Source organism: Oncorhynchus clarkii, chromosome 18 (assembly GCF_045791955.1).
Source record: "Oncorhynchus clarkii lewisi isolate Uvic-CL-2024 chromosome 18, UVic_Ocla_1.0, whole genome shotgun sequence".
Lineage (NCBI taxonomy): Eukaryota > Metazoa > Chordata > Actinopteri > Salmoniformes > Salmonidae > Oncorhynchus > Oncorhynchus clarkii.
The window spans coordinates 59,387,684-59,403,451 of NC_092164.1; the positions used below are offsets into that span (position 1 = coordinate 59,387,684).

The following is a 15,768-nucleotide window of genomic DNA, read 5'->3' on the forward strand; positions in this document are numbered from 1 at the left end:
GACAGGGGGACCACAAACAGGTTTAGGCCACTGGACCACAAACAGGTTTTGACCGGGGGACGACAAACAGGTTTAGACCGCTGGACCACAAAGAGGTTTAGACAAGGGGACCACAAACAGGTTTAGACCACTGGACCACAAACAGATTTAGACCACTGAACCACAAACAGGTTTAGATAGGGGGACCACAGACAGGTTTAGACCACTGGACCATAGACAGGTTTAGACAGTGGGACCACAAACAGGTTTAGGCAGGGGGAACACCAACAGGTTTAGACCACTGGACCACAAACATGTTTAAACCACTGGATCACAAACAGGTTTAGACCGGGGGACCACAAACAGGTTTAGACCACTGGACCATAGACAGGTTTAGACAGGGGGACCACAAACAGGTTTAGGCAGGGGGAACACCAACAGGTTCAGACCACTGGACCACAAACAGGTATAGACAGGGGGACCACAAACAGGTTTAGACCGGGGGAACACCAACAGGTTTAGACCGGAGGATCACAAACAGGCCATACTGATAGTATATTTACAGTGTGTCTGTCACCGTTACAAGTAGTTTGGACTTTAATATCATTTACAAGCCTCACTCTCCATTCTGATGAATTATTAAGACTTGTACAGAGGGCTTGTTTAAAAGGATCTAGCTTTTAAAACCATCCTATTAAAGGACATCTTGTTAGGCTCATACAATTCCCTGAATGTACCTTACTTCTAATTACGTACCTCAGGTACTGAGCCATGTATAATAGCATTTATTATTTCTTAATAAGACATTTCCTTCAGTTCACCTAATAGTAATGGAATCTCTCACATGGGTCCTAACTAGCTACATCTCTGTATTATAGAGTCCATAAAGCTCAGCAAGTAAAACACTAAGAGGCCTACTACCTAGGTAATAACACAACCGTGTACTTGAATACAATGTGATGCTCTTTATTGCATGCCTCTTGATCTCGCGGTGACTTCACCAATACACGCCTGCAATTCAATTATTTTCTAGGCCTCTACTGTTAACTAAGCCAAAGCTGTACTGTCTGTGGGTTTTATGTCAGAAATTATGTGATTTAATACTGAAGAATACCTTCCAATGAAAAGGAAACATGATTAACGATCTGTCAGGCAGTCCAGTAATCAGAACATTCTCTAAATACATTAGTAAGAATAGACAGAGTAGGGCGGCTGTTACGAAATACACCCGTCTGAAATATGAAATATCATGCCTCATTCATAGTGTTTGGAACACCTGGCATTTATAATTCAATGTGTGTCCAACAGTGCATCGTCAAAAGTAGTAATGAGGGATGTCCTCAGGCCATCCCATTAATTTATATTGAACATGAACACGTCAGGCTGTGTGTGTGTCCTCCACTTGGTTTTTACTTGCACCAATTCACCCTTTTAATCCAATCTACTCTGAGACGCTCATTTTATAACCTGTATTTAGCCAATGATGCTTACCCAGAGTCGGCTTTGCTCAGAACTTGCATCAAGCGCCTCAAAGGAGTGCTGATCTAGGATCAGATCCCCCTTGTCCATGTAATCTTATTCACCGTGATATAAAAAGCCAAACTGAACCTAAATCAGCTTGATTCATACATCTCCAAAAAGAAGGATAATAGTATCATCTTCTGAGACTGATAGGCTGTAACTGCTGCTCATATACCGGTCCAAGTTGAATTCAATCACAGTCTGATTCACTTCACTGAACGTGTTAATCAAATGTAATCACCTCAATTTCATCCATGACTGCTCTTTTCCTTTTCAGTATGGTATCAACATACTGTACGTATGTGTAATGATAGTCTGGCTTTACCCTTCATATTGCACCATGCCGTTGTGGCCGGATTAGCAGAATAGAGGTTGTTTAATAGCTTGGTTTGACATTTCACTGGGGGAGGGGGAAATACAATTTCATAGTCGTGATAGATGATAATTTATAATTTAGCTGACACTTTTATCCAAAGCAACTCAGTCATGCGTGCATAGGTTTTACTATGGATGGTCCCAGCAGGAATCAAACCCACAAACCTGGCATTACAAGCGCCGTGCTCAAACAACTTAGCCATAAAGGATCACATGATATATGCTTTGTGACATGGATGAGACGATAAGAACACTGGAACATTGGAACCAATGAGGTATATAAACCCTAGATTGCTGATGCTATGTATTGGCCATTGAGAGGCTTTAAGCCACCGGTCAGCCATAATGTTGGTATAGAAAGGAGCAGTCCTCCACAGGAATGAATGGAATTCTACAGTAATGTTTCAAGAAAAAAATTACATGTATTTAAGTATTTTTTGTTGTTGTAGTAGGGACAGTAACATTAGTACAAAAACAAATCTGTATTTACAGTGGGGCAAAAAAGTATTTAGTCAGAAACCAATTGTGCAAGTTCTCCCACTTAAAAAGTTGAGAGAGGCCTGTAATCATAGGTACACTTCAACTATGACAGACAAAATGAGGGGGGAAAATCCAGAAAATCACATTGTAGGATTTTTAATGAATTTATTTGCAAATGATGGTGGAAAATAAGTATGCCACAGATGTCTCAAGTTTTGAGGCAGCGTGCAATTGGCATGCTGACAGCAGGAATGTCCACCAGAGCTGTTGCTATAGAGTAGAAAGTTCATTTCTCTACCATAAGCCGCCTCCAACGTTGTTTTAGAGATTTTGGCCGTACATCCAACCGGCCTCACAACTGCAGACTACGTGCATGGCACTGTGTGGGCGAGCGGTTTGCTGATGTCAACATTGTGAACAGAGTGCCATATAGTGGCGGTGGGGTTATGGTATGGGCAGGCATAAGTTATGGACCACAAACATAACATTCTATTTTATCGATGGCAATTTGAATGCAAAGAGATCCCGTGACGAGATCCTGAAGCCCATTGTGAGGCCCATTTGTTTTAAGGTGACCAACAGATGCATATCTATATTCCCAGGCATGTGAAATCCATAGATTAGGGCCAAATACATTTTTTTCTGATTGACGGATTTCCTTATATGACCTGTAACTCAGTAAAATCTTTAAAATTGTTGCAATGATATTTTTGTTCAGTATAAATGAGATATTTCTGTATTTAAATTTCAATACATTTGTAAACATTTCTAGAAATGTGTTTTCACTCATTATGGGGTATTGCGTGTGTAGATGGGTGAGATGATTTTTTAAATTTTTAATCAATTTAGAATTCAGCAGTGGTGGAAAAAGTACCCAACTATCATACTTGAGTAAAAGTAAAGATACCTTAATAGAAAAGGACTAATAGTAAAAGTCACCCAGTAAAATTCTACTTGAGTCAAAGTATAAAAGTATTTGGTTTAAAATTTGCTTAAGGATTTTGTGTTAAATGTTCTACAACAAATATGTCTTAGTGTCCAACAAGCTTTCTCTACCCTTAACCTTGTTCTGAACACCTCCCAAACTAAGGTCATGTCGTTTGGTAAGAAGAATGCCCCTCTCCCCACAGGTGTGATGACTACCTCTGAGGGTTTAGAGCTTGAGGTAGTCACCTCATACAGGTACTTGGGAGTATGGCTAGACAGTACACTGTCCTTCTCTCAGCACATATCAAAGCTGCAGGCGAAAGTTACATCTAGACGTGTTTTCCTCTATCGTAATCGCTCCTCTTTCACCCCAGCTGCCAAACTAACCCTGATTCAGATAACCATCCTACCCATGCTTCATAGATCGGCAGGTAAGGGTGCTCTCGAGCGGCTAGATGTTCTTTACCATTCGGCCATCAGATTTGCCACCAATGTTCCTTATAGGACAAATCACTGCACTCTATACTCCTCTGTAAACGGGTCATCTCTGTATACCCGTCGCAAGACCCACTGGTTGATGCTTATTTATAAAACCCTCTTAGGCCCCCCTCCTCCACATCCAACACCCGTTCTGCCAGTCACATTCTGTTAAAGGTTCCCAAAGCACACACATCCCTGGGTCGCTCCTCTTTTCAGTTCGCTGCAGCTAGCGACAAAGGAGCTGCAACAAACACTCAAACTGGACAGTTTTAGCTCAGTCTCTTCATTCAGAGACTCAATCATGGACACAATTACTGTCATTTGTGGCTGCTGTGTATGATGTATTGTTGTCTCTACCTTCTTGCCCTTTGTGCTGTTGTCTGTGCCAAATAATGTTTGTACCATGTTTTTGTCATGCGTTGCTGCCTTGCTATGTTGTTGTCTTAGGTCTCTCTAGTGTTATCTAGTGTTGTGTTGTCTCTCTTGTCGTGATTTGTGTTTCGTCCTATATACATATATATATATATATATATATATATATATATATTTATCCCCCGTCTCTGCAGGAGGCCTTTTGCTTTTTGGTAGGCCATCGTTGTAAATAAGAATATGTTCTTGACTTGCCTAGTTAAAATACATGATAAATAAAGGATAAATAAAATTTAAAAAAAAAAAAAAAAAAAAAGTAAAAGTATAAATCATTTCAAATTCCTTATATTAACCAAACCAGATGGCACCATTTTCCTGTTTTTTAATTTATTTATGGAAAACCACGGGCACACTCCAACACTAAGACATTATTTACAAACGAAGCATTTGTGTTTAGTGAGTCCACCAGATCAGAGGCTGTAGAGATGACCAAGGATGTTCTCTGTTTAGTGAGTCCACCAGATCAGAGGCTGTAGAGATGACCAAGGATGTTCTCTGTTTAGTGAGTCCACCAGATCAGAGGCTGTAGAGATGACCAAGGATGTTCTCTGTTTAGTGAGTCCACCAGATCAGAGGCAGTAGGGATGACCAGGGATGTTCTCTGTTTAGTGAGTCCACCAGATCAGAGGCAGTAGGGATGACCAGGGATGTTCTCTGTTTAGTAAGTCCACCAGATCATAGGCAGTAGGGATGACCAGGGATGTTCTCTGCTTAGTAGGTCCACCAGATCAGAGGCAGTAGGGATGACCAGGGATGTTCTCTGTTTAGTAAGTCCACCAGATCAGAGGCAGTAGGGATGACCAGGGATGTTCTCTGTTTAGTAAGTCCACCAGATCAGAGGCAGTAGGGATGACCAGGGATGTTCTCTGTTTAGTAAGTCCACCAGATCAGAGGCAGTAGGGATGACCAGGGATGTTCTCTGTTTAGTAAGTCCACCAGATCAGAGGCAATAGAGATGACCAAGGATGTTCTCTGTTTAGTAAGTCCACCAGATCAGAGGCTGCAGGGATGACCAGGGATGTTCTCTGTTTAGTGAGTCCACCAGATCAGAGGCTGCAGGGATGACCAGGGATGTTCTCTGTTTAGTAAGTCCACCAGATCAGAGGCAGTAGGGAAGACCAGGGATGTTCGACTGATAAGTGCATGAATTTGACTGTTTTCTTGTCCTGGTAAGCATTCAAAATGTAACGAAAACTTTTACGTGTCAAAGAAAATGTATGGAGTAAAAGTCCAATATTTTCTTATGGAATGTAGTGAAGTAAAAGTAGTCAAAAATATAAATATTAAAGTAAAGTACAGGTATGAATACTTTCCAAAGGCACTGTAGACCACAGGGTTCAGACAACATACCTGTCAGCCGTACAGAAACACAGATTTTATGTTCTTTTCAAACATATTTTTTCATGACTATTTTGCCCTCGTTGATTTTCTCCCTCTCTCTTTTTCTCTTTCGCTCTTTCTGCTGAAGTTGGAACAGTGAGGGATGTGTCTTATGGGGGAATAAACAGATGGCACTAGAATAATCTTGACCTAGTTCTTTATCAGGATATCACAGAGAAAATACAAATCTGCCAGTGATGAGAGAGGTCAGAAGGATTGGTAGGAGGCTTTCACCTGGTCTAAACAGTTAGAAACTGCAGGAATCCCGGGTTGCATCCTCACCCGGGTTGCATCCTCACCCAGGTTGTATTCTAACCTGGGTTGTATGTTAACCTCGGAGAGGTGTGGCTATGCGTAAGATACCAATTTCATGTTTCATGTTCCAAAAAATGACACCCCATTCTCTTTATTTCAGAAGTAGTGCCCTATTTAGGGTATAGGGTGCCATTTGGAACGTAGGGCGTGATGACGTGTCCATCCAGCTTGATGAAGGACTTCACACAGAGGCGGTTAAGGTGGGTATGGTTAATACCACTACATGATGGAAAATATTACATTCAGTGAGTTTGCCTATAAAGGTTACCAAACATGTCGGTGTTATGTGGGTGAACAGACTTCAACTGAGATACATGGAAATGATGTGTAGCAGAGTGGGTTCATCAGACTATACATAATGAATAATCTAATTTCGATCTATATTAAAATTTATAGGACTTTGTTCTATATTAACACCTATAGGATTTACTTCCATATTAACACCTGTCGTGTCTTTAGTATCCTTAATGTGATGACATACTATTTTATCAAATCGATTACCTAACGTTTAATTGATTACGTGATTGAATTATAAATCATGTAACATTTAACTCATTAATAACCTGGGGCACCACGGAGAAGTTTATTTAAGGAGTTCCGTCTTCCGAATGAACTCTTAGAGATCTAAAGATCTCTTACATTTCAGTCATCAGTCATTAATTATTCTTTATCTTCTATCATTCTCATCTGAACGTTGTAAAATTCTTGGTTATCTGCACGAACCCTAGTTTCCATAATGAATAAGGAATATACAAATTGGCTAAATTATTTATTTACTAACTAACTAAATAATCACAGAAATACATAACAAACAAACAGTAGATATTGGTTACTAACAATGATAGAAGCCAATATGGCGGCTTGGTAGACAAAATAAAAGGGGTGGGACTGAGAAAGAGCGGGAAAGACTAAATGGATTCATTACACACAGTCTATAATTATATTTATTGAAATGCTAATCTTTTGCACATGAACGGCCTCTCATTCGACAATAATTGCAATGCATATATATTTACGCTCGCATGTCGTTGTTGTCTTCTCTGTTGGAATACTTGATCGTCCTGTAGGGTTCATCGGGGTGTCTGGTTAACTTTCATTGAAGTCACAAAGTCTTTTGTAGTTGTCGGTGGTTCAGGATGGATACTTCAGAGTGCGTTTCAGATATGTTCTCATAGAATAGACGCTTCGGCGGTTGTCGGTATTCTCGTTCTGGACTTAAGTAATTTCTAGCTGCAGACTAGTAATTATTACGTCTAAGATTTGCTGTTATTCTGTAGTGATCGATAGTCTCGGAGTTGAACCATTTCCAGCCGTGTAGTCAAACTACAGCTGTATGGTCTCCAATCTTGTAGTTTTAAACCATTTCACATATAGCTTTGGCTACATGTTTTCTAGTCTTCTTAACCATTTGAGACGTCCGGCTTACCGTGGGTCTCTTTGGTATGAAATGTAAATGTAGTCATGGGTGGTTTTAAACATTTCAGTAGAAAAGGGCGGTTCCATGACACCGATGTAATGTCTACGCTCACGTCGGCGTGGCCACTGACTGGTTAATATTGGTATGAAAATCCATACTCTCATTTAGAAGGTTAACATCACATTACAGAATATAGTTCTATATTAACATCTATAGGATTTACTTCTATATTAACACCTATAGGATTTAGTTCTATATAAACACCTATAGGATTTAGTTCTATATTAACACATGTAGGATTTAGTTCTATATGACCACCTATAGGTCTTAGTTCAGTGGGCTGACACAATTCTGATACATTGAAGACCTAGTTCAATAGTAAGCTGTAAACTTGCATCCACATTGTCTAATTTACGCAATACGATGGATATATAGCATTTTTGCAACAACAACAAAAACATGTTCATACTCATCTATGAATTAAAAGTCTGAGAACAGTAATATTTTACACACTTGAAGATACCCATTAACAATTCTTTCTGATTAAAAAACACTAATTCTATGGACATATAGCATTTTGGAAATAAACACTTCATACAAAAATTTTCTCATCAATTTATACAAAATACCCCATGATGACAAAGCGAAAGCAGACTTTTAGAATGTTTTTGCACCTTTATAAAAAAGGCTAAATTGAAATACCTTATTTACATAACTATTCAGACCCTTTGCTATGAGACTTGAAATTGAGCTCAGGCGCATCCTGTTTCCATTTCAACAACTTCATTGGAGTCCACCTGTGGTAAATTCAATTGATTGGACATGATTTGGAAGGCCATGCACCTGTTGACAGTTGACAGCGCATGTCAGAGCAAAAACCAAGGCATGAGGTCGAAGGAATTGTCTGTAGAGATCTGAGACAGGATCGTGTCGAGTCACAGATCTGGGGAAGGGGACCAAAACATTTCTGCAGCATTGAAGGTCCCCAAGAACACAGTGGCCTCCATCATTCTTAAATGGAAAGAGTTTGGAACCACCAAGACTCTTCCTAGAGCTGGCCACCCTGCCAAACTGAGCAATCGGGGGAGAAGGGCCTTGGTCAGGGAGGTGACCAAGAACCCGATGGTCACTCTGACAGCGCTCCAAAGTTCCTCTGTGGAGATGGAAGAATCTTCCAGAAGGACAACCATCTCTGCAGCACTCCACCAATCAGGCCTTTTACGGTAGAGTGACCAGACGGAAGCCACTCTTCAGTAAAAGGCACATGACAGCCTGCTTGGAGTTTGCCAAAAGGCACCTAAAGGACTCTCAGACCATGAGAAACAAGATTCTCTGGTCTGATGAAACCAAAATTGAACTCTTTGGCCTGAATGCCAAGCGTCACGTCTGGAGGAAACCTGGCACCATCCCTATGGTGAAGCTTGGTTGTGGCAGCATCATGCTGTGGGGATGTTTTTCAGTGGCAGGGACTTGAAGACTAGTCAGGATCGAGGGAAAGATGAAAGTACTGAGAGATCCTTGATGAAAACATGCTCCAGAGCGCTCAGGACCTCAGACTGGGGTGAAGGTTAACCTTCCAACAGGACAACGACACTAAGCACACAGCCAAGACAACACAGGACAGCCAAGAGAACGCAGGAGTGGCTTTGGGACAAATCTCTGAATGTCCTTGAGTGGCCCAGCCAAAGCCCGTACTTGAACCCGATCGAACATCTCTGGAGAGACCTGAAAATACCTGTGCAGCAACGCTCCCCATCCAACCTGACAGAGCTTGAGAGGATCCACAGAGAAGAATGGTACAAACTCCCCAAATACAGGTGTGCCAAGCTTATAGTATCATACCCAAGAAGACATGAGGCTGTAATCACTGCCAAAGGTGTCTCAACAAAGTACCGAGTAAAGGGTCTACTTATTAAATGTGATATTTCAGTTTTTTATTTGTAATACATTTGCAAACATATCTAAAAAACTATTTTTGCTTTGTTATTATGGGGTATTGTGTGTAGATTGATGAGAGAAAAAACATGGAAAGAGAAGTTGCCCCTAGCATGGTGGATTCAAATTGCTGTTTGATGTTCAGTTTAGGAGAAGTGTAGGCTACAGCAAACAATTTCAAATAATTGCCTATTGTTCTGTTCAGCTTCAAATGTCGCTGGAGAAATGCAGTCAGTCTTGTGTGGGTAGTTTCGAGTTGGAAAGGGATTGAGTGCCCTTGGCGACATACAGGTAATGGGGAACAAAGACTGCATGTGAAAGGCTTTCACAGGCATGGTACAGTAAGCATTTACCCCCCTTTGCGCACAACCGCTTAACCCAGTGGTTCCCAACCAGGGGTACTAGGAAACAGGGGGTACTTCAGAAGACTCATGAGACCATACTGGTAAAATGCACATGAGGGGGTACTTCAGTGGTACTCTGGGCAGAGCAAAACTATGTGGGTGGTACAGAAAGCAGAAAAGGTTGGGAACCACTGGCTTAAACTGTCTGAATTTTGTCCCACAAAGAGCGCCGTGTCTAACGCAGTGATACAGGATGTGGAGAGCGTCATCCTCCACCTTCATCCCTTAGAAACTTGACTCAAACGGGACAACAAAATAATTTTTGTCAGAGTGTACCTTCAAGAAGTATTGTGTTTAAAATTCAGTGAGCATACATTTTATTGCAGTACCCACTAAAGCCAAAGTCACAATTAGGCTGCCCATACTGTATGAGAGAATGGGGGAATAATCGCCTTGAAGAGGCTAGGTGGCAGTGTTTATTTAACAAGGCTTTAATTCCCCCATTGCCTGCTGCTGAGAGGTCCATAACATGCCATTGGTTATGTTTATGGCATTCGATATTCTCTTCTGCTCTCATATTTTAGATAATTTATGAATTTACCAAACTGCATGACTGCGCTTCTGTAAAGGAATCCCTTGATTGCTTAGCTTGTGATTCAACATATTCAATATACACAATTTTGAAATGTATATAGCCTATATAATATAGAGTAAAGCAATCATTTTAGCCATAGGCTACCATAGTCATGTTAAATTATTTTAAGTCCATGCAGACGTACAGGTTGGTGGAACCTTAATTGGGAGGACGGGCTCTTGGTAATGTCTGGAGCTGAGTGAGTGGAATGGTATGAAATACATGAAACACATGGTGTCCAGGTGTTTGATGCCATTTCATTTGCTCCGTTCCAGCCGTTATTATGAGCCGTCCTCCCCTCAGCAGCCTCCTGTGATGCTGAGGTTGTTATACATGCATGCAACCTGGACAAAAGGGTAGATGTAACATAGTAAAAGTAAATCCGGGACACTCCAATTAGTACGATACACTACGTTTCGTATGGTATGTATTCATTTGTGGATGTCCATCATCTATTTCGTATGATATGTTGCCAATTACAATTTGTATGATAAGTTACGACTTGCAATTTGTACAATCTGTTACGAATTGCAGTTTGTACAATATGTTACGAATTTGCAAAACATATGATATGTTGCTAGGTGGCTAACATTATCTAGGCTAGGTGTTAGGGGTTAAGGTTAGGGTTAGGAATTAGGTTAAAATGTTAGGGTTAAGGTTAGCTAACATGCTAAGTAGTTGCAAAGTAGTAAATAACTGCAAAGTTGCTAATTAGCTAAAATACTAAAGTTGTCCGTGATGAAATTCGAACAAGCAACTTTTGGGTTGCTAGACGTTCGCCTACCCATCCACCCCGGCCAACCACCCTACTTCTTTGCCTTAAGTTTACCTTCGGTCTTATGTAACCATACTAAAAATAACATATCATACTAATTTCAGTGACCTTGATTTATGTTTATTATGTTGCGTCTGCTCTATGAGATCAGGATGGTTTTAAGATGTAGGCTAGCCCATAGAGCCATTGTGAAAATACACTATATACAGAAAAGTATGTGGACACCCCTTCAAATTAGTGGATTTGGCTATTTCAGCCACACCCGTTGCTGACAGGTGTATAAAATCGAGCAACGAGCCATGCAAATCTCCATAGACAAACATTGGCAGTAGAATGGTCTTACTGAAGAGCTCAGTGACTTTCAACGTGGCACCGTCATAAGATGCCACCTTTCCAACACGTCAGTTCGTGAAATGTCTGCCCTGCTGGTGCTGCCCAGGTCAACTGTAAGTGCTGTAATTGTCAAGTCGAAATGTCTAGGAGCAACAATGGCTTAGCCGCGAAGTGGTAGGCCACACAAGCTCACAGAATGGGACCGCTGAGTGCTGAAGTGCGAAAAAAAAGTATCCTCAGTTGCAACACTCACTACCGAGTTCCAAACTGCCTCTGGAAGCAACTTCAACAAGAACTGTTCGTCGGGAGCAGCCGCACACAAGCCTAAGATCACCATGTCCAATGCCAATGTAACAGTATAGCTTCCGCCCCCTCGCCCGACCCAGGCTTGAACCAGGGACCCTCTGCACACAACGACTTCAGGTCTCAGAGCGAGTGACGTCACCGATTGAAACGCTATTAGCACGCACCACCACTAACTAGCTAGCCATTTCACATCGGTTACACCAAGTGTCGGCTGGAGTGATGTAAAGCCTGCCACCATTGGACTCTGGAGCAGTGGGAACGCGTTCTCTGGAGTGATGACTCATGCTTCACCATCTGGCAGTCCGATGGACGTATCTGGGTTTGGATGATGGCAGGAGAACGCTACCAGCTCCAATGTATACTGCCAACTGTAAAGTTTGGTTTTGGTGGAGGAGGAATAATGGTCTGGGGCTGTTTTTCATAGTTCGGGCTAGGCCCTTTAGTTCCAGTGAAGGGAAATATTAACTATATAGCACACAAGGACATTCTAGACGATTCTGTCTTTTGAGGAAGGCCCTTTCCTGTTTCAGCATGACAATGGCCCTGTGCACAAAGCAAGGTCCATACAGAAATAGTTTGTTGAGATTGGTGTGGAAGAACTTGACTGGCCTGCACAGTGCCCTGACCTCAACCTAATTAAACACCTTTGGGATGAATTGCAACGTCGACTGCGAGCCAGGCCTAATCACCTAATCAGTGCCAAACCTCACCAATGTGCTTGTGGCTGAATTGATACAAGTCCCTGCAGCAATGTTCCAACATCTAGTGGAAAGCTTTCCCAGAAGAGTGGAGGCTGCTGTAGTGGTGTTCAACGACCAGGTGTCCACATACTTTTGGTCATGTACTGTATCCGGCTACACTTGACAACCCCTCTTGCATGTTTGAAACCCTGTCTCTCTGCTAAACAGAAAGCCCATTAAATCAACTTTGCCTGTCAGGCGGCTGATGCTTACACAAGAGCTTGCTCCATCCATCTATCCCTCCTCTGAGTCCCCCACCCTCCCTCTCCCTCTCCCTCTCTGTCTTCCTTTTTCCGCATTTCTTTTGCTGCTCCCACTCGTGCGCGCTCTGAGTAGCAGCAGACAGCGCTAAATAAGTGAAGCCTTTTCAGAGGCAATAAGGCAGCCGCAGCATCGTCTGTAGCTAGCACACACACTGACAGTCGCGCGGGCTGTTAGAACGCCGACGCTATCTGGTCTCGCGCACTCTGGACGCGCTGCAATCAAGATTACTTTGAATATTCTCTATTTAGGCTCTCCAGAATAATTTCCGTATTCTCTTCGATCTTAATAGGTTATATAGTGTAGTGCGCTGGCACGGATGTTCTATTAGGCTACTCTGCCGTCTCTTGATGGTGAAAATACTCGGGAGGTGAATTTGTATCCAACTGTCAACGAGAGTGAGTGACTCTGGTCGACCGCTGTCATCTTGAAGTTGTCTTATTTGGGCTTTTTGAGCAGCCTACGGACTGTGAATTGTGATGTTCTTGTGCCATTTTCGCGCTGCTTCACCAGGTTGAGAGGATAGTGTTTGAGTTGGAGAGATTTTAACGCGGAAACCTTGTGCATCACGGAGACCAGGAGGAGAGAACCGTCAGCGCCAATAACACCTGCAACAGAACGCGTCTCCGTTTCTTCCATATATGGTGCAACACCAAAACTGGAACCTTGGAATAATCCTACAGAAAACCTGTCATCGAGAATAAATCTGTTTTAAATTCGCTGTGATAGGCTACAATCGGGTCGAGGTTGCTCGCTGCTGTTGAACCCCCTACCTAGGCTACGGTTGCTGTTTTGCGGTTTGGACCATTTGAATAGGCTACTATATTCTCCTCTCGGCTCGGACGCCCCTGAATTTGCGATGCTTGAGCAGTGAGAGCTGGGTGGGATCTTATTTGGTCGTCCTGAACGCCACAGTAGCATGGCCCCGTCGCGAAGGCACTGCGGATGGGAGATGACGCCTCTGTCGGGATACCTGCTCCTGTCCATCTTGGCGTTTCAACCTGTGCTAGCCAAGGTCTGCAATGACTATACGAGGCACGGTCAGGACAACAGCTGGTTCTCGGGGGATGATGAGAAGTTGCCCATCATGGTGCTCATGCCGATGAACGAGTCGGCGCTGATGAGCAGCATTAGTCAGGGCATCGAGCCCGCTGTCCAACTGGCCATCCAGCACATACGAGAGTCACAGAATTACAAGTTTTCACTCATCACCAAAATCTACGACACCGAGGTAAACTCATTCACCCACTCTGCCCCATGTCCTTGGTAGCATAGGCTACATGTGCTTTCGCTTTGGGCTTCAGGGATAGATCAAACGTTTCATATCGCTTTGGTTGTTCGCGCGCTCTGTGTGTGTGTGTGTGTGTGTGTGTGTGTGTGTTAAAGGGGGTGTAGCCTACACTGCCCGGCAGGCAGCGCTCACAGGCAGCGCTTCCATTTGGAAATGGTTGGTAGGCCTACATCTACGCATTGTTCCACAACTTGTTTTTATTTTTGTATAATGCCTGATGATATTGTCTGATGTTGCATTATTTTACGCCTGCAACGTTAGGTTACTGTTGCATTAACACAGGAGCATACACTATCGGATGTTGTCATTACATTTTGTTGTCTTTAAATGTTGACACATTTTGTCATCCTCAATTCATGAGCAAAAGGACGGTTTTAGCTTAATTTGCGGTGGTTGGAGTAGGTGCCGCGCACGTGCAACAAACTGGTGATCAAATAACAATATTCCATAATCTCATTTTTTTTATTTAACCTTTATTTAACTAGGCAAGTCAATTAAGAACAAATTCTTATTTCCAATGATGGCCTACCCCGGCCAAACCTGAACGGGATGATGCGGGACTCCCAATCACGGCCGGTTGTGATACAACCTGGAATCGAACCAGGATCTGTAGTGACGCTTCTAGCACTGAGGGCATCTCAGTGCTAGAAGCGTCACAGGCCTTAGACCGCTGTGCCACCCGGTAGACCAATGTGATTTTAAACCTAACGCTAATACTAACCCTAACGTAACCACACTGCTACCCTTACGCCTAACCTTGAAATAAGACTAAAAAGCTATTTTTCGTTTTCATGAATTTTTACATTAGGCTATAGCCAATTTGGACTTTGTGGCTGTGGTAACTAGCGGAAACCAGTCATTACAGCAGTGATGCAGGATGTAATTGTTGTCACAATTAGGGAAAGGAGGATACCTAGTCAGTTGTACAACTGAATGCATTCAACTGAAATGTGTCTTCCGCATTTAACCCAACCCCTCTGAATCAGAGAGGTGCGGGGAGATGCCTTAATTGATCATTGGCAGAACGACAGATTTTTACCTTGTCAGCTCAGTACAGGCAGTGGTGGAAAAAGTACCCAATTGTCCTACTTGAGTAAAAGTATAGATACCTTAATAGAAAATGACAAGTGAAAGTCTCCCAGTAAAATTTTACTTGAGTAAAAGTATTTGGTTTTAAATATACTTTGGTTTGCTTAATATAAAGAATTTGAAATGATTTATACTCTTACTTTTGATACTTGATTGTACCATTTTCCTGTTTTTTTTTTTTTTTTACGCATAGCCAGGGGCATGCTCCAACACTCATTTACAAATTTAGCATGAGTTTAGTGAGTCCACTAGATCAGAGGCAGTAGGGATGACCAGGGATGTTCTCTTGATCAAGTGAATTAGACAATTGTCCTGTCTTGCTAAGCATTCAAAATGTAATGAGTACTTTTGGGTATCAGGGAAATGTATTGTGTAAAAAGTACATCATTTTCATTAGGAATGTAGTGAAGTAAAAGTAAAGTACAGATACCCCAAAATATGACTTAAGTAGTATTTTTACTTAAGTACTTTACACCAATGTGTACAGAAGCCTGTCAAGATTGATTTAGCTGATGGTTAAATCTGAAATAAACTGAACAAGGTAGGTTATCACAAAACAACTTGAACGAGTATCTGTGCGGTAGAGCCTCTCTAACGCCCCAAAAGCTCCTATTCAAACTCCCATTCACCAGCTCTGCAAGCATTCTAATGTCAAAATACGTTCGTTGATCACCAGATATGGAGTTTCGCTGAGCAACTATCTTCATTTTCTCCCGTTACGGCCACTATATACTTCCAAGAAAGTTCTAAATACAAA

At 42.1% G+C, this 15,768-nt stretch overlaps 1 protein-coding gene across 1 annotated transcript in view; it reads left to right on the forward strand.

Moving 5' to 3' along the window:
- The first annotated feature begins 12,701 nt into the window (after window positions 1–12,701).
- The window catches only part of LOC139372747 (gamma-aminobutyric acid type B receptor subunit 2-like), a 460,183-nt gene continuing 457,116 nt past the window's right edge, over window positions 12,702–15,768 (forward strand). Inside the window, exon 1 of the mRNA XM_071112543.1 lies at window positions 12,702–13,862. Within this exon, the coding sequence (XP_070968644.1) occupies window positions 13,551–13,862 (312 nt within the window). The 5' untranslated portion in view covers window positions 12,702–13,550. The remainder of the gene's footprint in view (window positions 13,863–15,768) is intronic.